The 25,710-nt window shown below is 42.2% G+C and overlaps 1 protein-coding gene and 1 long non-coding RNA gene across 5 annotated transcripts in view; one reads left to right on the forward strand and one right to left on the reverse strand.

Annotated features, from left to right (window-relative positions):
- Nucleotides 1–22,775, forward strand: part of LOC140510222 (uncharacterized) — a 41,142-nt gene extending 18,367 nt beyond the window's left edge. The window contains exon 3 of the long non-coding RNA XR_011969152.1: nt 22,211–22,775. This is a non-coding gene — a long non-coding RNA (uncharacterized lncRNA). The remainder of the gene's footprint in view (nt 1–22,210) is intronic.
- The window catches only part of MME (membrane metalloendopeptidase), a 130,232-nt gene extending 106,633 nt beyond the window's left edge, over nt 1–23,599 (reverse strand). The window contains exons 1-3 of one of the 4 annotated variants that reach the window (XM_072618674.1): nt 23,460–23,599; nt 16,607–16,776; nt 15,419–15,454 (exon numbers count right to left, since the gene is read on the reverse strand). In XM_072618674.1, the coding sequence (XP_072474775.1) occupies nt 15,419–15,454; nt 16,607–16,766 (196 nt within the window). In that variant the 5' untranslated portion in view covers nt 16,767–16,776; nt 23,460–23,599. Of the gene's footprint in view, nt 1–12,300; nt 12,370–15,418; nt 15,455–16,606; nt 16,777–17,022; nt 17,273–22,774; nt 22,872–23,459 lie in introns of those variants that run through there. The other 3 variants (XM_072618675.1, XM_072618676.1, XM_072618677.1) reach the window with 3 other exon arrangements.
- Between the last annotated feature and the right edge of the window lie 2,111 nt (nt 23,600–25,710).

Genomic DNA, 25,710 nt, shown 5'->3' on the forward strand with positions numbered 1-25,710 from the left:
TGTTACGTTTGACAAAACAACACATATTATATATAGCTTTTCCTCTTAGGATTCAACATGCTGCTATCATCCTCCCCATTATTTTCCTACATAGAAGGTGGAGGTGGGATGAGGGTGAAACTGATTCTTCAGTAATTCTGTTAAAAGGAGCCAGGTTATTATTTCATTTAGGCCTTCATCATATATTTCATAGAATAGTAATTCAGACATTCTTCTTTCTCTTAATTACCAAAGTCTTCTTAGAGTGAATTCCTGAGGCCAATTTTTTTTAACCTCATACCTGAGAATACTGAAATTCTTTTCATTTTTCTTTTCTCGTAAATATGACTGGCTGGAAAACTGATTTGTGTTTCAGGGATTTCAAACCATGCATCTGCAAACCCAGGGGCTTTTCATTTTCAGGCCAATTTCCTTGCTTTTACATGAGCTCCTCCTCACACGTAAAGAATTTTCCCAGTAGAGACAATGATACTTGATGATAGGAGGAAGAGGCAGTGGAATGTTTGGCAACAAGGATGTGAGATTTCAGTGTTAGGCTCAGGCTAAGGCTTTTTTGAGCAAATGCGGGAATGGAGAGATCCAGGCTGGGCCTCTAATCTATTGGTATAACGAACTGAAGGGCAACTAAGAGGCACACAGTGGATAGAGCGCCAGGTCTGGAGTTAGGAAGACTCATCTTCATGAGTGCAAATCTGACCTCAGATACACTTACTAGCTGTGTGACCTTGGACAACTCATATAACGTCTGTGTCTCAGTTTTCTCAATTGTAAAATAGGGATAGCACCTATTTCCCAGGATAATTCCAATGATCAAATAAAGTGTTATTTGTAAGGTGCTTAGCCCAATGCCTGGGGACACAATAGGTGCTTAATAAGTGCTTGTTTCCTCCCTCTCATAGTTCTTTAAATCTTATATTTTTATGGGGGGCTGAGGAGGGGAATTCAAAGCAGTATTCAGAGTTTCACCAGTTTTGGACTATATCATGTTGATTCACTCCTCTTTTTAAGGGTAGGCTGTAGGGTTAGGTACTAGGCCTGGAGCTGGCAGATCTAAGCTTCAAATGCTCCCTAATGTGTGATCCTGGGCAAGCCTCTTAGCATCTGAGTCTCCATTTCCTTATCTGGGTTGGTGAGAATAGGGATGAGGGAGGAAGCCAGACACGTGTGCATTCTCAAAAGATGACTTCATTTTACCTTCAAGTTTCAAACTGCATTGAAAACATCCAACAATTTCCCATTCTACCAGTCCAGAGAGAACAAAGGTTTTCCCAGAATTCCCTCCTCCCCACTGCCATACATTTTTTTTTGCTACCTACTAAATTCCCAAGCACACTTTAAGCCTTTGGGGCTCTACTCTATTGGGAATGAACTAGGAACATAGTGTGCTGACTAGATCATTGTCTAGCATGTCAGGAGATCTGGCTTTAAGGTCAAGGTCAAGGCCTGACTCTTACTCTTTGTGTGACTATGCCTCATTCAACTCTATAGGACTTAACTTCAGAGAGAAGGTTATGTCTGAATTGGTTCCAAACAGGGAAACAAAATCACATCCTGGTAAGGACCATGGGGGTTAACCTCATTTTATAGATGAAGAAACCAAGGCCAAGAGAAATTAAAAGATTTACCTGCCTATGGTCATACAGCCAATAAACAGTGAAGATGGATTTGGAAATGTGGTCTGATCACTACATGATCTGGGCCTCACAGTCTGCATCTACCAAGCAAGACAACTGGATCGGATGATCTCTTTCTAGTTCAAAAGTCTATGAATCGATGACCCCATTTGCTAGAACATTTTTGGTAACTTTTAGCATGTGATAGCAGCGGTATTTGGACTCAGGTCTTCCTGACCCCAAGCAAAGCACTCTAGCCATTAGACTGTGTAGCTGTTGGCAAGCCATTAACAGATTTTTTTTAAAAACCTATTAATAAGCCCAAATAAGCCTTTTGCATTCTGATTTGTGGCCAACATATGTCTAACAAGTCAGAAATGAAAGGAATCTGGGGGTCATTTAGTTAACTGTTCCACCAAATTCAAGTCTTTTTTTTCCTAATGTCCCTGACAGATGGCTACCCTCCTTCTCTACTTACCTATTATCAAGAGATGGGAGTAACTATGACAACATGTCAACCAGACAAGCTACATGAGACAGTCTGCTAATCAAGAAATCATCTAATCCTCGTAGACATAGAAATCTTATTTGTTTCAGAAAACATTGATTGCTATCAGAGAAATACAAACTTTGTAGCAGGAATATTCTAAATATTGTCCTCCACAGGCATGCTATAAAAGGTTATGGAGATCGACATAGTGAATGTTTTATTAACACGTGACCTAGTTTCCACAAAATTGAATGGCTTCATGCCAGGCGTGCTTTGCAGTAAATTCAGTCATTCCTTATGTCTGTCTCCACCCATCAACATATAGCTTGGTATTCTCCATCACCGTCATTGTATTATTATTCAATTCAACAAGCATTTATTAAGTACCTACTATGTGCTAGAAGCTGTCACTTTGGTAGGAAGGAAGGAAAGAAGGAAGGATGAAAGGGAAGGGAGGAAGGAGGGAGGGAGAGGAGGAAGGAAGAAAGAGAAGGAGGGAGGGAAGGGGAAAGAGGGAAGAGAAAAGAAAGGTACTGTACTCCAGGATCCTACATTCATATACAATGTGCAAAATCTTTCCCAAAAGAATTTAACAAAGTATTTACACAGAATGCATTCCCCGGTGAATAAGATCTGTGTGAATTATAACAAGTGCCTTAATCTCGAACAGAGGTGACAAAGAAGTCCTTGGTTACTCTTAACAGTCCCTGAGTCTTTGGGCTTTTCCATTAAAATAGCAGGCACACCTGGTATTGCTATGGGCCAGCCCTAAGCAAACTGGCAGAAATCACGGAAGTTTACTTTCTGACTCTCATTTTCCTCATTTTAATTCAACAAATATTTGTAGGTCATTTGCATGTGCACAGGGGCCTCCTGAAGGTGTTGGGGGAGATATAGAATTAGATAAACTTCCTTGCCCTCCTGAGGATGAAGTTTGGTACAGAGAATAAGAATATGCCAGAAGATGATGCACACATGAGAAATGGATATAACTTACTGCTAGGTGAAATTTCAGGACAATGTCACTCTCTCCCCTCACATCACCTGCTCCCCATTTCCCAAAGTGACTAATGTTTTCTTGATGCCCAGGTCTTAGCAGAAGGAAACACTGATAAAACTGAAAGGTTCTAACTAAACTAATTCACAGTAAGATGTCAAATGTGACTACCCTCTCAGAAATACTGGCATTTTTTTAAAAAAAAAAAAAAAAAGGACCAAGGGAAAGGTTTCTAGAAAGGAATGTATTAGCCAAGAATTTCAGCTATCTTGAAATGGTTGATCCTAGAGAGATTTCAGGGCAAGATGGGTCCCCCAAACTACTTGCAGGACATATTTATATATCTTGTGTGGTACATGTGATAGAAGAAAGAAAAGATTGGATATGGTGCTGTTGTGATCTTTGAGCAGCCGGTGGAAGGGTTTGAAAACACTAGGGTCAATGGGGCTAAGAGAAATTGGGAATTGGCAGGTGGGAGAGGGGCATGGGATGATAGAAGAACACCAATGGTAAACTTTGAAATCTTGCCAAAAACTGTCTCCCCTTTCTGCACCCCTAAAATACTATCTAAATGAGCAGAGAGTCTCAGTAGCTGCCTACCCTATTATCTCCCCCTGGAGAGCCTAGAGTGGCTAGAGAGGGGCTTGAGGAAGCTGTGTTTGGGAAGGGGTTGAATAAACTCGTTCCTCTCATCACTGGACAGTCTCTCCATTTGTAGAGAAACTATCTCCTCAATTTCAGCCCTTGGTCCTATTATTTCATTGGTAGGGTTCTCTGTTCCTTGCTACTTCCTTCCTAACCTGCTTCAGGAAATTAACTCTTTAATGAAATAGGAGAAAAGACAAAAAACAAAAACCTTACAGGGTTTTGCCTGAATGAGTCCAGTGTGAGCCATGTACTACACAGAAAACACACTTCTTGAAGGCACTTTTCATAGTGTCTGGCCAACAAGTGGTCCACTACCAAACACTTGCGAGTTACAGGTAACACTAGCCCTAGCCCCAAGACAACTATGTGCATGATCTTGTCGCCAGTCTGCATTTGTTTCCAGCTGTTCCAGAACTCAGATCATAGATAGTGGAGGTGATACCAAATGACGTCTATGAACCCTGCTGTCAATGTAAGTCTCAAGTACCATTCACGGTTTTCCTTGGCAACATCTTTCTCAATCCCTGTCAGTTTTTCTGCCAAACTGTCTCCAGAATTCTTAAAAAATGTATTAAATCTACTTTGTTCTTCATTAAAGGTTTCTAATAATGCATGGGTAATTTTCATGCCATAATCGTGTGTTATTTATAGTGCATTTCTGAGGCATATGAAGTATGAAATAGACTGTCATTAGTTTTTGCCATTTTCCTAGAAGATGAGAAACTTCTGATTCCACTTCTGCAGATAGGGAAAATGAGAAAGAAGAAAATAGATTTAAGCAGGTTCATATGAGCACGCCATGGCTCCTGTTTGGTATTCAAAGCTCTTCTCCACCTGTCCCCTTATGCCCTTCCAGCCCTACAAAGAATTCCACATGTCCCCACACTGTGCAGTCATGTCCTATTGATTCCTCCCCCACACACCCCTCCCATCTGTGCCTCTCTTGCCTGGAATACCCAGGCAACTCCCAACTCCCCTCAACCTCTCAACCTCTTGGTTTTCATCAAGACTCAGATCAGAGCAATGCCTTCTGCATGAAATCTTTGTGGGTTCCCGGCCCCTAGAGCTGTCCGCTAGAACAGTGATTCTCGTGGTCTCTTCCTTAAAAAGAATCGAGGACTCCTCCAAACAGCTTTTATTTACATGATTCAAACCTAGCAATACCTAACGTATTCAATATTAAAATATCTTCATATTACTACGAAAATAGCTTTGACCTTGCAGACACCCCAGAAAAGGGTCTTCAGGAGCCCTTGAAAGGGTCCCCCGGTTCCTCGGGAGTCTCTAGACCTCACCTTGAGAATTGCTCCTAAAAATTTACATTGTATCTACTTTAGAAGTGTTTTAGACATACTTACATGCATGTACATGTCACCTGTTTCATGTATGACTTTGCATGAATAAATTAAGGACATCAGTTTATGCATCTGTAAAATAAGGGTGTCAGGCTGGATGACCACCAATGTTCAATAGGACATAGAATTCAAATTTCCTCCTGTTGGTAGAGCTTACTGTATATACTATTGTACATGGAGGGAAGGGCAAAAGAACTGAGAATTAATCCAAGACAAAGATAATTGTGTGTTAGGTATTTGAACAGTCAGGAGAAAAGTGATTTTATTATCCTCAATAGTTTGTCTTGATCTAATGTTTAGACCAAACGGTTGATACATGAGGACAAGTTCAAGTCCTGGACTGAGATAAAACCTGGGCTCTAATAATACGTCTTTCTATAATAATAGGGAAGTTACCTGATTCCTCTAAGCCACTGTATTCTAATGACTTCCCTATTCAGAACTTCCCATTTTTTCTATATATATCTTATATGTACCTAATTGCTTATGTGCTTTCTTACCCATCACAATGTATGCCTCTTAAGGATGAGGAATGAATTTTTGCCTTTCTTTGTATCCCCAGCCCAGAACCTAAAACACAATGTTTAATCAACGCTTCCTGACTTGACTTTCCTCATCTGTAACATGGAAACAAAATACAATTTTACATACTATAGTACCTCAAATGCAAAGATGCTTTATAAACCTTCAGATTCATAAAGGTCATCTGGCACCAACTTTAAGATGCCATAGAAAGCAATTATTATTTAGCTAATTAATGGTATTATATATACGACTAACATATTAGTATATTATATACACTACATATTATATGTACAATATACAAATATATCCTGCTAATATGCATTATTAATATATACTATTGACTACCATTATTCAGACATAAAACTAGTCATTCCCTAAGGGCTAGTCATACCACCGCTGCTTAAGTAGGGGAGTAATGCCTTCAGTTTTTCACTGAGTATCACAGATACCAGATTCAGCCTATTAAAAGCATACTCAGCTCCTGTTGTCCTGATACTGTAGACTCTAGATATACGTTCTTGTTGATGTGGATTCAAGTTACTTATTTCATTTTAATTCCAAAAAAAGTGTCCTTATTGCATTTCCTAGAATCATAGATGCAGAGCTAAAAACAAAAATAAAGACTTTGAAGTGAAAGGATCTTGGTTCAAATCCTGACTTTCATACTCCCTGGGGGACCCATGGGCAAGTCTAGGTCTTTAAGTCTATGCAAAAATATAGTTAGACCAAGCCCTTCATTTTACAGATTAGAAGGAGAGGCTCAGAGTTCTATCTCTGAGCTAAGATGACCCAGGTGATCCTTGGATTTCACTGTACCAGAGGGTTTCTCTATGGAAGGATTCCACTACCTGGCCTGGGGTTAGCCATTGGCTCATTTTTCCCTTCCACCTCTGTCCTGTCAGCACACAACTCACTGGGGATCTGAGCGATGGGTTGGACCTGGCCATGAGTCTCTAGAAATCCACTGAGTGCTTCATGACTTACAGCATATGGGTCTGGCTTGGAGAAAAATGTCCATTTAGGGATAAGTATAGAGTTACCAAGCAGAGCTCTGATTTTATGACTTTTTTTATGACACCTGTCAAGAGCCTGCCAGCTGTTAACTCAGCACATGAATCCCCAGTACTTTCTAGAGAGGAACTTTCTCTTGTGGAAAGGGAAGTTGGGCCACTCAAATCATTGATTTGTTTGTTTATCTCTGTGGGTACTAAGTGAGTAGAGAGGAGGCATTATGATTATACTGGCTTACTAACAATGGGCAAATTAAACCACTGGATTTCTCAACATGCAGAAATTACTGCCAAGAGCAAAGGGAGATTAGTGAGCAGAAAGTGGTCTTGGAGCCAGTGCTATAACAGCAGTCACCTTTGGCTGCCACTGGATTGTCAAGATCACATCTGATCAAAACGGACACTAGAAAGTAGGATGGCACACACCTGTAATCCTGGCTACGCTGGGACACTGAGGCTGGTGGATGGCTGAGCTGCAAGAGGGCTAAGACTACATGGATGTCTACACTATGTTCAGAACCAATATGATGAACCTCTATAAGTCTGGAGGAGGATGTGTGGAGAAAGCAAGGGCAGGATGATACCAGACTACCTAAGGAGCGATAATTTAGTGTGGGTAAGAAAAAGAAGGTCAAAGCCTCCATGCAGATCACCAAGGAGGTTGGGCTCATCACTGTCCAATGCACTCCCAGTCAGGGCAAGTCTCAAAAAAAAAAAAAGACAAGTTTGAGAGCAAATGGGGTCTCTGGATGGAGGTGTCTCAAATGAATCTGGGACTTTCAGGTGTTCAGTTCAAAATGCTGTTAGATGCTTAATTAGCACTTGATTCCTCAGTGTCTGTTTTCTAAATATAAGGAAATATGCAAAGATTCTGCCTTTTCCTCAGCAAAGGAGAACCCTCAACTAGGGGTAGAGTTGTAAATTTCAGTCCTTCTATTTCTTGTAGTTCATATAAAGACAATAATATTTTAAACTGGAAGAGATATTGAACATAACCCAAGCCCCATTCCCATTTTACTGGATCAGGAAACTGAGGCAAAGTCAGACAGTAGGTTTGAATCCAGTGCAAGAGCTTCCCCATTGTTCCTTAGTCAATAAATCCTAGGGACTTGCCTGAAGGTCATGGGAATTAAGTGATTTCCTGAAGTTAGGAAGGATCAGTGGTAGCAACTGGAATTGGGCATGAGATCTGAACTCAGGTCTTCTTAATGGCCAACCCAGTACCCCAGTCCACGGTGCCTTTATTTCCTCCCCTATAAAATGTGGATAACATTCCATGTTTCAAATGGGGCACAACGGAAGAAAAAATGAAGGACTATATATGGTAATAAGTTAATGAATAGGAAAGCTATTGCAAAAGAAGCAGTATATAAATTTTAGAAAATGTCATGATTATGTTCCAGTTATGTTATGGTTTATCCATAATAATTCATTCATGCAACGATGCAGAAGTCAAATCATATAAATAGATCTTTACTCATCTGGGCATATGCTAGGCCCACATGATAAGTCTTGCATCTCTTTGAAATGATACTTTTGACTTAATAACCTCCCTCCTCCGAGGGGCACACAGTTACTCTCTGCTGGGAGACATGGGAATTTGGCAATGGTTCAGGGCTCTGAATGAGGGTCAGGTACATCTGACAATCACCATGTCACCTAACTCCTTTGGAAGGGGAAAATCAGGCCACACAGATGAGAAATTATCTTCTCTGAACCTTAAAACCTATGCAATGTTAAATTTCCAGTTGATTGGACTTCATTCCTGTCCAGCTCCTGAAAAAAAACTATTCATACCATCAGATAGCACATACTCTCGGGCTCAAAATAAGACCAATCATTTTTTCAATTGTCAAAGGAGGAAAAAAGCTATGGGGAAAATTTTTAATGCCTTGAAAATCACCTCTTAATGGTTCAGGGTCATGAAAACCTGTCTGTAGATTTATTTTTAATCACTACAGGAACAATAGAAGATCATTTTGGGCCAATGTGCTTTGGCAAGGTGTGAAATAGTTGGGCTTGTAGGCAGTTTGACCATTAGGTCACTTGTTCTAGTTCTTCATCCGTCAGAACAGGATGAAAAAACTCAACAACCTCCAAACCCAAACTGGTGTCTCTTTCCACCTGCTATTAGAAACATCTGAAGACATCACAACCTGAAATGATGTTTCTGACAGTCTTAAGCATTTTTGGCTTTCATTTTTATTATTCATTTTGAATAATATTTCTTATTGTTTCTTTAAGACGGGTGTGCTCCATCATCTGAGTCATCATGTCAAGGATGGCATGTCTTGCCCTTCACAACCTGACCCAGGCTTATCATTTTTGCTTATTACTTTTAATCCTTAAAACCACTATAAAGTCATATTAACAAAACAATGGCACCCCACTACCATTTTGTTTCAGATAGATCTCTTGGGTAAGAGTGGTCCAAGTCTGATTGACATCCATCTTACTCCCTTTCTGAGAAAACAGGCTTGGGGTAGATGGTTCTCACTTGGGTTGAAGTAGTCTTACTTGAACCTGTCTTGAGAAGAAGTTATCCAAAACCAAAGGTCACATGCTAGGCTGAAATTAAACAACCTACACACCCATGGTCCTTCCACTAAGTTGAGTGTCACCTAGGTTTTTTGTTTCAAACTTAATTACCTAACAAATCTTCTTTGAATATATACTGAGAGAACATTACAAGGCAGCAGCCCCCAAATTAGACCTCTAGGTGTCCCTCTTCTTTGTTTAGATCATGGGGACACAATAGCATCTGAAGGATTTTTCTTTTCAGAAATGTTCAGGGGTAGCTAGGTGATGCAGTGGATACAACATGAGCCCTGGAGTCAGGAGGATTTGAGTTCAAATCTGGCCTCAGACACTTGACACTTAGTAGTTGTGTAACCCTGGGCAAGTCACCTGATCCCAATTGCTCCCCCTCCAAAAAAAACAGAAATGTTCAAAGGCCTCCTTCAAAAAACAAAACTATGGTTAGGCCAAAGGGCATGGATGTCCTTTCCAAAGGAATTTTGAATCAAATGATTAACTGACTTGAGTCTGTGGGTCTGATGGCATCATACAATTGATAAAATTTTCAGGATTTATCATGAAATAGCTAAGATGTAACAAAAACAAGCTACTAATAATAACTAGAATTTATGCTGAGCTTTGAGGTTCATAAAATATTTTGCCTGTTATCTCATCTGATCTTCCCAAGAACCTTGGGAGGGAGATGCTATTTTTGTCCTCATTTTATAGAGGAGGTAAACTGAGGGTGAATAAAGCTAAATGCCTTCAGCAGAATACGATTCCACGTCCATGAGAGCTTTAGTCATGATGCCCTAGATACATGTGAGAATTCATTTTCACAGAATTTGAGAATTGGAAGTGACCTCAACAGCCATCTAGAAGAACCCCTATGCAAGTTAATCCCCAGGATAACATGCTCAGTAAGTGCTCAGCCAGCCTCATTTTGTCTGGAAGTCCCTGGGCAAGCCACACAAGCAATCACTCAGTGCCCTAAGAATCTCTTGAAGACTAACACTTGCCCATCTACTGGTAGAGGGATTTTTCTGTGAAAATTCCCTGGATGAATAAATTCACAGGTCCAAGATAACTAAACATTCCAAGAAGTGTATATAAGACCATAAGATCATTGATGTAGAGCCTCATTTTACAAATGAGGAAACTGAGGCCCAGAGAGGTTGTGACTTGCCCAAGGTCACTCAGGCATTAAGCACTGGCGTAGGTAATCTTCTGACTCCATGTGCAGAATTCCTCGTGTGAATGGGTTGTAAGTCATAGAATTGGGACTTGAAGAGACTTCACAAGCTATATGGTCCACCCATTCATTTTACAGGTAAGGAAACTGAGGTGCAAAGTTGCAGTGGTAGTTAAGAATCAGGGGTGAAATGTTAAATCTCCGTAGGCCCTCCTCACTCCAGAACCAATGACCTTTTCTCCACTGGGCCCCATGGCTTCCATGTTTAGCAATATTTTCTTTTCTCTTCATGGTCCCTTTTTCTGTCTCTGCTGACTTTATGGGACCCAAGAGGCAAGCATTTCGGTCTCACCATCCTTTTCCACACTAAGAGCCAGTGTCATTTGTAAGCCATTTTCACTTAGGAGTTTGGCAGTACGGGTGTCACTGTCTACTTTTTTTCTCTTTAAAGATTTCTTTATATGAGTTTTAACTCTCCTGGGTCTCTTAAGGGGTTCTAAAGCATTCCTGGCAGTTTTCTTCCTCTTCTAATGGCTTCTTCCTTTCAGGATTTCCCTTGAGTTCTCCTAATTTACACAGCAGGTAATAATATTTAGCAGCCTTCAAAAATAGTTCTCTTTTCTCTGTGGCAGAAAATTAGATTTTTCTGGACTGAAGAGGAGCTTTGATATATCCTTATCTACTGAATTTTCCCAGGAAGGCCAGTAACATTTAATGTGAAGGTTTTCTAATATTCTCACAACTGGCACACTGGTGATACATTAGGGACATGGGGAGGAAATAGATGGATTTTTAGCAGGCATATTTGGAAAAGAGAGGCTCTACTTTAAACGTTTTCTCTGTCAAGGCCCCATTCTAGAGAATTTTCCATTTCATGGTGCCTTCTAGGCTATGAAAGAAGAGGATGAGATAAAGATAGGATGGGATAAAGGATTTAGGATGAAGATATCTTAATGAGCTGACACCTTTGCCAATGATTTTTAAAAATAAAATATCCCATGGGGAGTCTTGTAGTGGTTTATGCCTTTTGGGTTCAAGCAAACTTCCCCTACCAAGAAAACCCTTCTGATTCCAGGGCTTATCCAGAAACCTGTGCTTTGCCTAATTGCATCTCTCACAAGCTGCTAACGTCTCTTCCCAACACTGACTTTCAAAAATGACAGGAGTCTACTGGACCCTGGGAAGATGGGGTAGTCAAGCCCTAAAGACTAGAGCCTGCCACCATGCATACTTAGCTCTGTAACAGTATAGACCTGTCTAACCTCCTATCAGCCATTAGTAATGCAAGGGCTTTGTTGTGGTGGTGATTGCTGTCTTTTACCTATTCCTCTCAAAATGACAGGAGTCCCTGCAATGGAGAAAAATATGGTCAACGAGAAGCCATATCGGCCAGCAGTGCATTTCTGGGGAACAGAGTCTAGAGGACTCGGATGGCAGGTTGCTTAGGTGAGACATACCTAGTGCCACTCTACCAAAGTGATATCCATGCCTGCACATGTCAAGTGAATTCTCAATTATCCATGGTCCAGCTACCTGGTCATTCTTGAGAGACCATATGATCATCATCCATTAAAACTGGATGGATCATCAAAGGCCATGGAATTCAACACGCTCATTTTACAGATGAGGAAACCTAGGTCCAGAGACATTACATAGCTTGCCCAATGTTTTCTTGATCTAAACCTGATGTCATTTCCTTTGTACTGCCCCTCTAGGGCAGCTAGATGGCATGGTGGATAGAGTGCCATCCTCCTAAGTTAAAATCTGGCCTCAGATGATAGCTGTTTGACCCTGGGCAAGTCACTTAATCTTGGTTGCCTCAGTTTCCTTATCTGAAAATGAGATAGAGAAAGAAATGGCAAACCACTCCAATATCTTTGCCAAGAAAACTCTAAACAGGGTCAAGAAGAGTTGGACATGACTGAAATGAGTGAACAACACAGTGCATCTTACCTTGCTCCCACATCTACTTTCTCTGGTATCATCAGCTTCTCTGACTCCTTTCCATTTGCTTTCGAAGATACACTGCCTCTTTACCCTAATTTAAAAAACAACAACAAACCACCATACCTAGTGGTCTTTCCCCAGTTCTCATTTTTCTTGACCTCTTTCCATTATCAAACATTCTCTCCTAGAAATATTCTCCTTCCTTGTCTTCTGGCACCCATTACATATGCCATCTACTCTCGACAGTTAACATTTCTTTTTTCCTTCTCTGGTTCTCCCTAATTCTGGTGAGATTCCTCCAAGCTCTCCTTTCATTTCTCTTTGCTTAGGGGAGAGACATCATTTTCATTTCTTCAAATATTATTTCCATGTTGATGACATCTTTGATTTTATGAATTTCAACACCAAGGTGACACAAAAATGGGTAAGGACCTCTGACCTCTAGACAAAACCCTGACAAGTAAGTGAACCTTCAGCTTCAGCTTCCAGTGAAGGGGACCAGGCCCTGAGGAGAGCCCAACTGAGGGGGCCAGCTCTCCTGGTTAGGAACCTTCTCTCTCCCAAACCGGTTCCCCACCTAACTTCTTTATACCAATGTCTTTGGCCACTGTATCCTCAGCTCAGGCAGACCACAAACCTTGAAATTATGGAGAATCTACCATTTTCCTTATCCTCCACATCCAGTAACTCATTAAGTCTTTTGAAATGTCATTGATAACTGCTCTTTCACCTCTGTTCCCATTACCACCCTAACTTATCCAAGCCCTTATCACCACACCCAGGTTATTAGTGTAACTTCTAGCTCTCTGGCTTCCTGGACTCCTAATCTCTCCCTTCACCCTCCCCCCTCCCTCCACACCTCTCCCAGAAGAACATGTCATTGATCTCTTAAAAAACCTTCAGTGACTTATCTAAATCCTTCTCTTCTGAACTAGGGATACTGTCCACAACCTGGCTACCTCCACTCAGCAGTATTTCCCAGTATGTCTCTGCCTTGTTCAAGCAGTTTCAGGCACATGAGAGTCACCACATGACTCTTATGGAATGTCTCCATCGTAGTCTCGAAATTCTACTTTTTCTCAAAGATCTAGTTCAAATTGTACCTTCTCCACAAAGCTTTCCTGACTCTTTGGTCTTAATTTTACTTCATCATTCAGTGAATATTTACTAAACGCCTACTACTATGTGCTGGTACCATACCAGAAACTTGGCAAACAATGACAAAAAAGAACGGCCCTTACCTCAAGGGACATTCCTATGGAAGGGGTAAGTAAGCCTCAAAAAAGTAGTCAGTATCTGAGGCATGATTTAAATACAGGTTCTGCTGCCTCCAAGACCTGTGCCAAAGTTACTATATCAGGGAGTTTGTGATTTTCTTTGTGTGTTAGATCTGTCATCACAACTAAGCCCTAAGCTATTTGAGTTTAGGGACCATATACTCTTACACTTCTCTTTCCCTTACTGTGATTGAGAGGGTTAAGTACAAAGTCAATCTTAAGGGAGTATCAGGCAATTGATAAACCACACAGTCCATTTCAAATCACATTACATATATACACATGTATATGTACATCCATACATGCCTGTCCCTGTTGAGGGCCAGGGTGGAGTGTGGTTGACAAGATCAGGATAGACCTTCGGGGAAACTGTTCTGTGAGACCTAGCTCATTATCATCTGGAATGGCTCTCCATGCCCCCCAGATGTTGCATCTCCGAGAGACAAACAAGAGAATTACAGAAAACAAGGGATATGTAAAATAGATGCCCTCCAGGCTAACAGTCTTTAAAGACAATAAGACTGGCCAAATCACTGGGACAGGAGATGAGCAAAATGTCATGTAGACTTGCAGTTTCTGTCTATATATACCCTAACCCTTGGATTAATAAATGGAATTGGTCTATCTTTTCCCACCTCCCCTATCTTTCTCCTTCACCACATCACCAAGCCATGTGGGGATGCAAGCTGCCCACCACATGCCCCGTCTTCCTTCATCCAGTTAGCATCCTTCCCCCCTCTCCCTTTATGTTCTATGCCCATGTGTACTATGTACTAGGACTGGGCATGGCAATGAGGACATGCAAAGTTTTTCAACCTAGGTTTCTGATGAATGTAGTGGTGTCCCCATAAGTCTGGTCAGGAAACAGATTTTTAGAGCACTACTTCTGAGTTCTTTTTGTTTTACAAGGAGCTGAAGGGACAGTATTGCCTACTCGAACGTCTAAGAAATACGTAGACCTATTGTTCCCTCCCTCCCTACCCACACATATTGACTTGACCAAGCATAGTCAAAAATGGATGCATCCAGGCCAGAAGTGTTGGTCATGATGGATAATGATGAGTCACCCTGTACTTTACTAAGATCTGTTGTTTCATTGACTGAAGTCAACTTGGCTCTCTTGTGCACACATATAATGCTTAAAAACCAACAGCTAATGTTTAAAATGAGTGAAAAACAATAAGCAGATTTCTCATGATGAATCGTTTGGCCAGCTGTGGCTTTCCATCCTTATTAGAGCTGTAGCCATATAACAATATGGGATGAGACTGACTTCTTGGTACAAAATCTAAAACTTGTGACTATCAAACAAAATGTGCTTGAAAATATAGAGAACTATATCAATATTTCTTGATACTATCATCAAGGAAGAACTTCTTGATTATACAAGTAAGCCAAAAACCTTAAAAATCGTAACCTAAGCAGAATCCCAAATGATTAACTTCTTAAGGGCCCTTCCTCACTAGGACATTAGCCAGTATCTAGGCTTTGGGTGTGTCACATGCACAGAAACATAATGGATGTCAATTTCAAATGCTTCACAGAGAAAATCCTTGTTTCCGAAGCTGGAATTTAAATGGGTTTAGAGTTAATTGTTAACTAGAGTGAACTTTTTGTTTCAAAAAGAGTAGGCTTTTCTTGAGACTAAACCAAAGTATTTAATCAATTTCAATATATTTGACTTTCCTTGAACATGAGCCTAAGAGATGAATCAATAAACCAGGAGGATTATAAATGAGGTTGATGTAAAAGTAAACATAATAGCATTTAGATAACACAGTGGAGGGAAGGAGGTTGAGGAAAGAAATAAATAAACAATTCATCTTATTTCAAATTTATCCTCTTACCTGTTTTTATGCAATCTGCTGACTTGCAAATTCCATCTGAAAAAGGGAGCACAGAGATAAAAGTGTACAATGTGTATTTACTAGAAACTTCTGCCCTATTTTTTGTTGTATACGATTGTCATTTTAATGGATGGTTCATTAACAATAAACAATGGCAGTCCAGGTATGGTGTATCTCCATGAGTCAGAGGGAAACTACAATAAAAAAGGCACACCACATACATTACATTAAGATGATAAAGACAAATCTAGTGTATACAGTGAGGTTTGTATTAGAGTGAGAGAATCATATCTGCTAAGCTCCTGGATTTATTAAATTGGAATAATCAGCTGTTCAAGCCTGCTAATCACTTTTCCTATTAAGGAACTAATCCTTCCTATGCAAACTCCTCAGCCCCAAATTAGGCCTCCTAAATTCCAAGGAAGCCCTATCGAATGTCAATGAGCCAAGAGCAGTGAGTTCCTAACTCAGTTCTGCTAGGAAATCCTATACCTTTGATTCAGATAAAATTATTTACACTCGGATCAGCTACTAACACACTTAGTATTCTTGGGGGAAACTGGTTTCCCCTTTCTTGTCCTTACTTCCTTCACCTATAAAATACAAGGTATGGGAGGCCCCTTTCAACTCCAATATTCTATCACTGAATGACTCTTGTGACAAAAAAAAGCACATGAACTAAGTAGGCTAAGGAATTAAAAGCTCAGCTCAGACTTCGAACACCTTATTTTTGGGCCCTGGGTGATTTCTAGATATAGTGCATGACATATTTTGTATTCCATGTTTCATGCTAAGTGCATGAAACTAAAACTTTGAATCCATCTTCCCATGAGAATATTAGAGATGAAAAATGACCTTAGATATTAATTTAGTGTAGCCTTTCCATTATACAGATTAAGGAAATTCGCCCCGGAGAAGGGACATGAACTATGCAAGTTCACATAGATACCTAGGTACAGAAATAGATACAGATGCAGACAGACAGGAAGATAGATATAGATCTATCTATAGAGATGGCTATCTGCACATAGGGGTGTGTTTGTGTGTGTGTGATAGATTAACTATCTGCATGACCCCAAACTCTCAGTGTACAACAACCACACTTTCCATTAGTACTAGTTAGTTATTACAGCACATGGCAAGGATTTCATTTTCCACTTTAGACCCAAGGGGTCTCTCTTGACTCACCATCATGGGTGGCATAAAGAACTATCATTGTGATGGCTATGATGGTAAGTAGAAACACAAGAACAGAGAGACTCAGCTCCAGGGCAGTCCATCGCTGTTTCGCCTTCGGCTTGGGGCTGCTGATTTCAGTTATATCCATCTGGCTTTCTGATCTGCCCATAACCTAAGGTCTGAAAAGAGAGAAAATGTCACACAACTCAGCAGTTATTAAGATGCTTGACCTTTATACAGGTTGAATGATGAAAGTGGGTTAGAAAATGGTTTGTCCAAAGGGCTTTCAAAAATCTTTGCCCTGAAATAAACATGCTAGAAGCCCACAGGTTGGAATCTATCTCTCACAAGGTGTCATAGGATCTTAATGTGCCATGGAAAAGCCAAAGTGAGTCCAAGAGGCTTAGATATAGAAAAATACTCACTCAGGATTCTGCTCCTCAGAAGTTCATAAGCAAATAATTTCTGTACAGTCTTTAAGAATCACTTTTAACCCCTCCTCTTGATCTCTGAACTGATGTCAAAGTTTACTTTTATATCTCGTGGCTCTTCATAATCCCAGAAATCAATGACTAATAAATACCTCAAGGTTTTGGTTAAGTAAGATAATGACTGAAATGACCAGAGTTTCCAAAACAAAGTCTCCTCTACAAATGGACAAACACCCCCGGGCACATGCACAAACACCTTTAGGGAAGCTTCTGATTTCTTAATTTTTAAAAATAGCTTCCCTTTAGCTCAGCAATTCTGACAGTGCTGGCATCAGCTCTAAACCTCTGCCTGCCTGGAGAATACATGTGAAAACTGTCATTTATTTACTCAGTGGTCCAAAAGTCAACAGCTTCACTTTCGACAGGCTACATGCCTATATGTGTGTATGTGTATCTGAGAATATTTGTGCGTGTGCGTGTGTGTGTGTGTGTGCGTGTGTGTGTACTGTCTACAAATAATCATTTTTATTGTTGTTGAGTCTGACTCTGTGACTCCACTTAGGTTTTTGTTGTTGTTTTTAGGCTTGTTTTTTTGTTTGTTTGTTTGTTTTTGGCAAAGATACTGGAGTGGTTTATCATTTCCTTCTCCAGCTCAGTATGAAAGTGACTTGCCCAGGGTCATATAGCTAGTAAACATCTGAGGCTGGATTTGAACACATGAAAAGGAGTCTTTTCTGATTCCAAGCTCAGTGCTCTATGTACTATGGCGCCACCCAGCTGCCTTACAAGGCTTCATACATCCATCTACCATAGGTTCCCAAGGTGGGAGATATTGTCCCCTTGGGGGTGTGTGTGTGCATCCTGAACAGTTCAGGAGTGTGGTATAGTAGTAGCCTCAGATGCAAGTGGAGGCTTTGAATAAAAATAAGGGAATGGTGGAAACATAAGGAAAGAAGAGAATTTTGAAAAACCATTCATACATGTTTTATCTGTTATATAACAAGAGTTAAAGTCGTAGTGATTACTTTCCCAAATAAACATACAAAATGCAAGTTATAACTGATCAATGGTCAAGTCCACCTACAGGTCCACCTACAGCAAGAGCTGACATGCTCGACATGCATTGTTGGGAAGTCCAGCATGTATCAGCAGGAATGTAAGATTGTAATGACTTGTTTATGATACTATATGGTTTCCTGAATGCATTATTTCATCATTAAAATTTAATGCAGGAAAAAACCCACAAATTTACATTAAATTATTAAATTTAAGATGCATCATTTAAAAATATTTGATGTATGATGCAAATTTCAAAAAAAATGTTAAACGGTTAAAGAAAGATTTTTTGGGGGGAGGGAGGCACTAAGTATTTTTTTTTTTTTTAAAAGGGAGCAGTAGGCCAAAATAAGTTTGGGAACCTCTGGTCTAGACCATTCCATGTGAATGTGTGTATGACTGATGTAAATTATGATTCCTATTAAATATGATTTGGATTGAAAAGCAGAATGTAGTATAGTGGCTAGAGGAACTAGGAAAACTCAGGTTCAGGTCCTACCTCAGATATAACGTCCCCAGACAATTGTCTAAGACTCAGTTGCAGAAGTGCTTACCAGCACTGGAAGAGAAATTTCTTCCTCTGAGAATTTCCTGCACCAATGAAATCCCACAGATCTAGTCCCTTCCCTTAATATATGAGAGACAGGGTGGCATCCTTAGAGTCAGGAAGGTCTGACTAGTTCAAATCCCTCCTAACTCCCAAGAGCTGGGCCAAGTTACTTAAACTCTGAGTGTGTCAGATAACTGTCAAAATCTACTTTAAGAAAAGGTGCCAATGAGGGATCTCTTCACTAGGAGTTCCTTGATACCAGAGGTTCTCAAACTTTTTGGTTTCATGACTCACTTCATACATTGAAAAATTATTGAAGATTCTCTTCTTCCCCCCTCCAAAGAGCTATTGTTTACAGGGGCTATATCTATGAAAATCACCATATTAGAAAAGAAAACAACTCAGTATTATTTTGAAAATTAATTTGACCTCCCAGAATCCCTGAAAGGGTCTCTGATATCCCCAAGTGCCTCCAACCACACTTTGAAAACCATTACATGAGAAGATTTCCAAAGGAAAGAATCACTGCTCTATGTCAATGAAATCACAGGGTTGGTCCAAAGGAACCCAGTCATTCAGTCAATAAACATTTATTATATGCCAGGCTCTATACTAAGCTCTGGGAATGCAAAGAAAGGGAAGCCTTCTCTTCTGCCAGGCATTAAGATATCCACTTTATTGATATCCAGCGCAGAGACTCACCCCTCCCCATCAGAAGGCAATTGGACATTCCTAGAAAGAAGGGAGCCCTTTTGCTCTACAAGTATTTTGATGCTTTTAGAAATATAATATTGAACTAACTGTATATGATTACATGTCATATAAAAATTGATATTGTTAGATGTCCTATCTTAGATGTCCTAATGTGCTCCTACCTACTTATTTGAAGAGTTTGTGCACCCAAACACACACATACAATATCCTATTTCTGGAGGAGCTTGGTGCTTATCTAAACCCTGCTGATCTGATCTTAACTTAGTGGGCTGGGAAACAAAAGTAGCCTCAAAAACACTAAATGAAAGTCCCTTTACATTTTAATTGCAGTCACAATAGGACCTAATACTAATTTAAATAGATTCAAGCTTTATTTTCAAGTTTCTTTTTTATTTCACTTAGTACCTTAGCCATTGTCTAACTACAGAAGCTTAAACCAAAACAGACATTTTCCTTTACGGTGGGAAAGGCATTTCTGGGAACTAATTAGCTGGAGGAGTCATTTGGTTCTGGGGACAGGGGCATAAATCTGACTTAGATCTTAGATAAAGTTAGCTCCCTTTTTCTCTGGGATGCTCAACCCCCAGCTTAAAAGGTCTCATTAAGCCCTAAGGAAGTTTTAGAGGATTCTTAATATTGCCCCCAAATGTTTACTTTACTGAAGTATTTCCCCCCCCTTTCAGGTATTTTTATCACAATAATTTATCAAAAGATCAGAAAGTTAATGGTATAAAGGACCACAGCAGTTACTATGCCCAGCCCTCTTGATAGGGTACAGACTCTGAGAAACTCCTTAAACTCCCCTTGAATCTGCCCACTAAATCTAGCCTTTCATATTCAAATCTGTTACCCATAATCTAGCCTGGCCTTCCATAGTCTGTTACCTCTGGATTGCCCCACCTGCTTCCCATCCAAGGCCCGGATAGTCTAATACCACCCAATTGCTTCCAGCTGTTTCCTACCCTTGATTACATCACTTGTCTCAATAAGATTCTCCTTAGACCCTCCTCCCAGACTTCTAGGTTACCTCTAGATCTTTCCCATAGTCTTTCTGTATATAATTCTATCTCACTTCCATGAAGGTGCTCAGACTCTGTTCTAGCTGAAATTCTATCTGTCCCGCTTGTCAATACAAGCGCCACAAATGGCTCCTTAAGAGTCAACCCAATATGGCGAACCTTTAATAAATTTTATTTTACTTTGACTGGAAGAAGGCTGGAGTCTTTCATTCAACAGGACCCGGCAAATCAGTATTTTGGGGTCTTGAACACCCCAAACCTCATATGGTTCCCAGACCCCAACACTCTCATTTTATAGATGAGCAATCGGAGGCCCAAAGAGTGGAAATAACCTGCCCAAAGTCACACGGAATCATGGCAGAGGGGATAGAAACTGTAGTTCTGACTCAAATCCAGAACTTCTTTTCCACTCAGATCAAGAAAAGTCTTCCTAAATTCTTTCCTACATCTTTTCTTCACTGAAATAACAATTGCCCAACTAAATTTCTTAAAGCTGAACTTAGTCCTCACCAAGACAGCTAAAGCTTTAAATAAAATATCTCTTTAGATAGTAGTAGCAAAAAATCTAGCAAATTAATGCTGACTCCTCTTCTAGTACCATGCTGCCTGGCCATCTTCCTCCCTCTAACTGTTTCCCTCTCAAATTCCTCCAGGTTGGAGGCCAGACCATCTGGCTCCCAAGGTCCACAGCCATCCTAGTGAGGTAGGCATGGGTAGTCTCAGCATTGACTAGAGTGGCAGGCAGCAGCTGCGTTCTTCTCTACCAAAAGTGCTCCTTAAGACCTATTTCCTTTAAGGAAAAGGAATTCTGTGTTAATATCTTGTATATTCTTTTGCATCTTGTTTTCTTTGCAGGCATCACTACTTTTCTTATGGGATTGTTCTAAGCATTTCTTTTAAGGAACTTAAGTTGCCAGAGGGAAATATTAGGAATTTTAGCACCCAAGTAACTACCCAAATGCCATGTAGCTAAATTCTAAGTAATTTAGAGACAAGGATGTGTGTGTGTGTATTTTTGGGTGGGAGAGATTTGAATTTTAGACCTGTGTGTCACTCAGGTGGTTGCAAGCTGCCTCCTCTCTGATCTTTCTAGAGACAAAAAGGGTGGGTGGGTGGAGTAATTCATTAGAGGTTAACGAGAGTAGTGGTGATCCTCCCTCCTATACCAGCAGGCTAAGCAGTATCATTGATTCAGTGTTTCCACTGGAAATACTACATTTTTGAAAAGCGAGACTCCACGAAGTACAGGTATTTGTACTTCTGAGGGGCGGGGAGGACAGTTAAGTTCCTTCCAACTATCGCAAATCAGACCCTTACTTTTACAGTTTTTTTTGGAGCATTGAGACTTGTTCAAGGTCATGCAGATGATCTGTGAGCATTGGCAGGAATTCCAGAAGCCAAGCTCATCTCTCCATCCACTACCCCACGCTGTCTCTTAAACAGTGTGAGTGGAGGGGGAAGAAAGAAGGGAGGCGCAAATAGAATGATTAATCCCAGGCAGGGTCTCCAATCTTCCACTTAGTAACCATCAGTTACGGCTCTGGACCACACATTGAAATGACTAATTAAGATCAAGGGATGATTCTGATTATTTTTGCCCCAATACAATTACTACTACTTCAAAGTGATTGAAAAGAGGCGATCTTCCAGATAAGTGAGTATAATCCTATCTACTTATCAGATGGACAAGTTGAGGAGCTGGAGGAAAACCCGGGCGTTCAGAGGATACACGTACTTAGCAATTTTCATCTTCAAAGCACTCTACTCACCATCAACTTATTCCTTCCAACCCCTGCGGTTGTGATATGTAATTACAATGTTTATTATTATACCACTTTAACAGGTGTGGAAATGGAGGCACCGGAGGAGGTCGAGACAGATTTCATTCTTCAGACTGTGACTTAAGCCAGTGAGCAGCTCACTAAGCTTAGTGGAGAAGTGACCCACTACTAGGATCCGACATGGGAAGAGACTGGCTACAAAGTTTCAGTCACATCGCCTGTCTCATTGCACGAGCCTATGAAACCGCACCAAATCTAAAAAACTTTGCAGACGCTGAAAAATCCATCCCAGCAGTACAAGGCATGGCATGTAACTGCTCTTGGAGCTGATTAGACAGCTCCGCAACCCTTACGCTGCAAACTAGTGGCTACTTTCTGCTGTTAAAGGAAATTGCCCTTTTTAATTAAGAACTGGATCAGTGAGTGCCCACTGTCAGGGCTCTATCAACTGAGGGCTTCAGGGCGTGCTGCTCCTCTCCTGTAACCGCAAAGCGGAATCTCTAGCTCAATTTAGGTTGAGAATCACAGGAGGGTTTTGCAAACTTTTATAGAAACGTGGGGAGGAACAAGCGGGCTGCGTTTCGCCCGGAGACTGGAGACAATCGTGCAATCAGAAGTGAGCTCACCCAGGCTGAAAGCGAGATGAAGAGGCCAAGACGAGGTACGGGCTGCTTTATGTCTTCAGGGCAGCGGAAGGAGAAGCGAGAATGGCATTTTCTGAGGCGCGAGAGGGGAATAGGGTTTGGACACCAGGTGAGGACAGAAGCTAGGTTTCAAAAGCCATCTTGTCCCTCCAGCATTATGGCAAAGATATGCCCAAGCCCCAAATCGGCCGCGGAATTGGGTCCCCAAGCTGCCACTACCAAGTGGCAAGTAAAACTTGCGGAAAGAGGTTATCGAGCACTCCGGTCGCTTGAGTGGGAAAGCCCAACGCAGCCCTCTCTCTGGTCTTTCGCCAGTTCAACCGGTTCCTTATTTGAGGGTCCCACGTGCTGCCCAGTCTGTCCCGTCCCACCCCACCCTCTTCTGGTCTCCAGTCCCCAGCCTCTGCCTTCCCTTCCCAAGGTTTCTCCCGGGATCCAGCGCCCCCTTGCTCGCTCCGAGGCCCCGCTGTCCAGCGCCAGCTCCAGCTCCCAGGTCTCCATTCTCTCGAGCTCCGCCGCCCTGCACCTGGTCCTGCAACCCCAGCGCAGGTCCCCCCTCAGTCTGCTCGCTGCCTGTCCCCACCAGCAGTCCTGGGGCTCGCCAGTGCTTCCCCTGGCGCCCCCCACCCTCCAGTCCCTGGGGCCGTCTCCCTCTCCCGGGACTCACCAGTCGGATCTGGGAGAAGTTCGTGGATGATGTAAATAGACACATCCCCAACCAATGAAATCGCCGAGACCGAGGGCTGCCCCGGGAGCCCCAAGCCGCGCGCACGTTGGCAGCAGCGGGCAGCTGGGGGAAGCGCCGAGCGCTAGCTAGCCTCGGAGGTAGTGGAGGCGGTGGCAGCAACGGCGGCGGCGGCGACGGGGGCAGAAAAGGAGGAGGAGGAGGGCTGGGTAGAAGAAGGGGAAGGCAAGGAGGGGGAGGGGATAGAGGGGATGGGAGGGGGAGGGGGAGGACTACAGAGAGTAGAAGAAGAGGAAGGCAAAGAGGAGGAGGAGAAAGAGGGGATGGGAGGGGGAGGAGGAGGAAGAGGAGGAGGAGGATTGGGGAGGGTAGAAGAAGGAAAAGGCAAGGAGGGGGAAGGGAAAGAGGGGAGGGGATGGGAGGGGGAGGGGGAGGGGGAGGAGGAGATGATTTGCCGCTGCAGAAGCAGCGCTCCGAGGGAGGATACCAACCAACGGGCCCTCCTCCTCTTCCTCCTCCTCAGCTCAGACTACCGCCCCGCCGGCACTAGGAGCCCAGGCATCCCCCAAACACCCACCCCCGAGATTGGCCCTCGCTGTCCTAGAGGCTGCTGCCACGCGAGTTACGCTCCAGCTCCAGTCGCGGTTCTGCCAAGCTCCGCATCCCTTTCGCCACCTTTCCCCTCCTCCCCACTCTTGCCCTCCTCCGCTCTCTCCCACCGCCTTGCAATCCCCTCTCGTCCCCCTCGAGACCCGCCAACGCGGCTGCTGGGCAGTGAGGAAGAGCAGCTATAGAGATGGGGGGCAAGGGGTTGACTTTAAGTTCCCTCCCCTCAACGTTGACCCTAGGCGACTGACTGTTCCTCCAGTGGGCACCTGGGGACCTAGTGCTAGTTGCCACAGGCGGAGGAAAGGCTGGCCCTCACCTCTCTTTACGCCAGAAGACTTGGTCAAACATTCTTGGAATGGTAAATTGAGGGTTTGCCAGGAACCCTGGCGTCTCTTTCCACCTGACCGGACTCCCGACCCCCCACCCCTACTCCAGGGTGGGGGTGCGGCCCGCTGTCTCCAGCCCGAAATAGAAGCCCCGTCAGCCTTGGGACCACACGTCTGCCCGAAGGCTGCCCGCACTGTCACAGCCCGGGCAGAAGGCAAGGAAGGGGCCGAGAGTTCATGGGCAGCACAACCTACGTGAAACTCGCAGGACACCTCTCAGCCCCTGGCCGCTTACCTGAATAATCCCCCAGCCCCAAATTGTGCGCAAAAACATTGCACCTCTCTGACCAAATTAAAAACAAGGAAATACTTTCAATTTTTTTTTTTTTTTTTGCCCTGGGGTGGGTTCCTAAGTCCTAGCTGACTCTAACAGCTGGACTTTTTCAAGGAACTCTAGGGATTTGCAACTCCAAAGGTTTTCTTTTGCCTCTGCGATCCTGAATTCGTGTATTTAAATAGGTTTTACTTTTAAGTCTTTAAGTCACTTCAACTGGTTCTTCTAATAGGCTTTGAACCGGATGGTATATTGTAAGTCAATCTAGGAGGCTGTTCTAAACCAAACGTCCTTAACTTGAGGACCGTGGGTAGATTTCAGCGTGTCTGAACTTGGATGGGCAAAAGTTCTATCTTTATTGCACTAACCTTTAACGTAAATTGAATTTTTCCTTCAATTGTGAAATCTAAGCAACAAACATTATTCTGAGAAGGGGTCAGGTAGTGGGCACCAGTCTGCCAAGGGCTCATGACAAACCCTCAGCTGCTTATTTCCCATTTATCCTGTAGAGAGCTGGTTTACACCGAGTCGTTTACACATTGTCTCCCTCATTAGACTGAGCTCCTTGAGAGCAGGGATTGTCTTTTGCCTTTCCTTATATGTCTGGCATTTAGTACAATGCCTGACACATAGTAGGAGCTGAATAAATACTTATTGAATCACTCCCTCATTTTTATGACAGAGAGGTGAAGTCACACAGTGTCACATCTGGAACATGAACTCTGTGTCATCTCACTCCAGAGCCAGCTTGTTAATTGATTCTTCAGTATTTCAAGGATCTATTATTTCATAGGTAGGGGCTCTGCTCCCTTCAATACACCTCTCCTTACTTTAGTAGAAGATGTCTGAAAGTTGCTGTGATAGGGAAATTCCTAGGATCAGGGACTTAGAGTTCATCTGAGGCCTAGCTCTAGATTTTAGAAATAAGGAAAGTAAGGACCAGAGAGATAAAACCCACCTGGTG

This window comes from Notamacropus eugenii, chromosome 6 (assembly GCF_028372415.1).
Source record: "Notamacropus eugenii isolate mMacEug1 chromosome 6, mMacEug1.pri_v2, whole genome shotgun sequence".
In the NCBI taxonomy this organism is placed as follows: Eukaryota; Metazoa; Chordata; class Mammalia; order Diprotodontia; family Macropodidae; genus Notamacropus; species Notamacropus eugenii.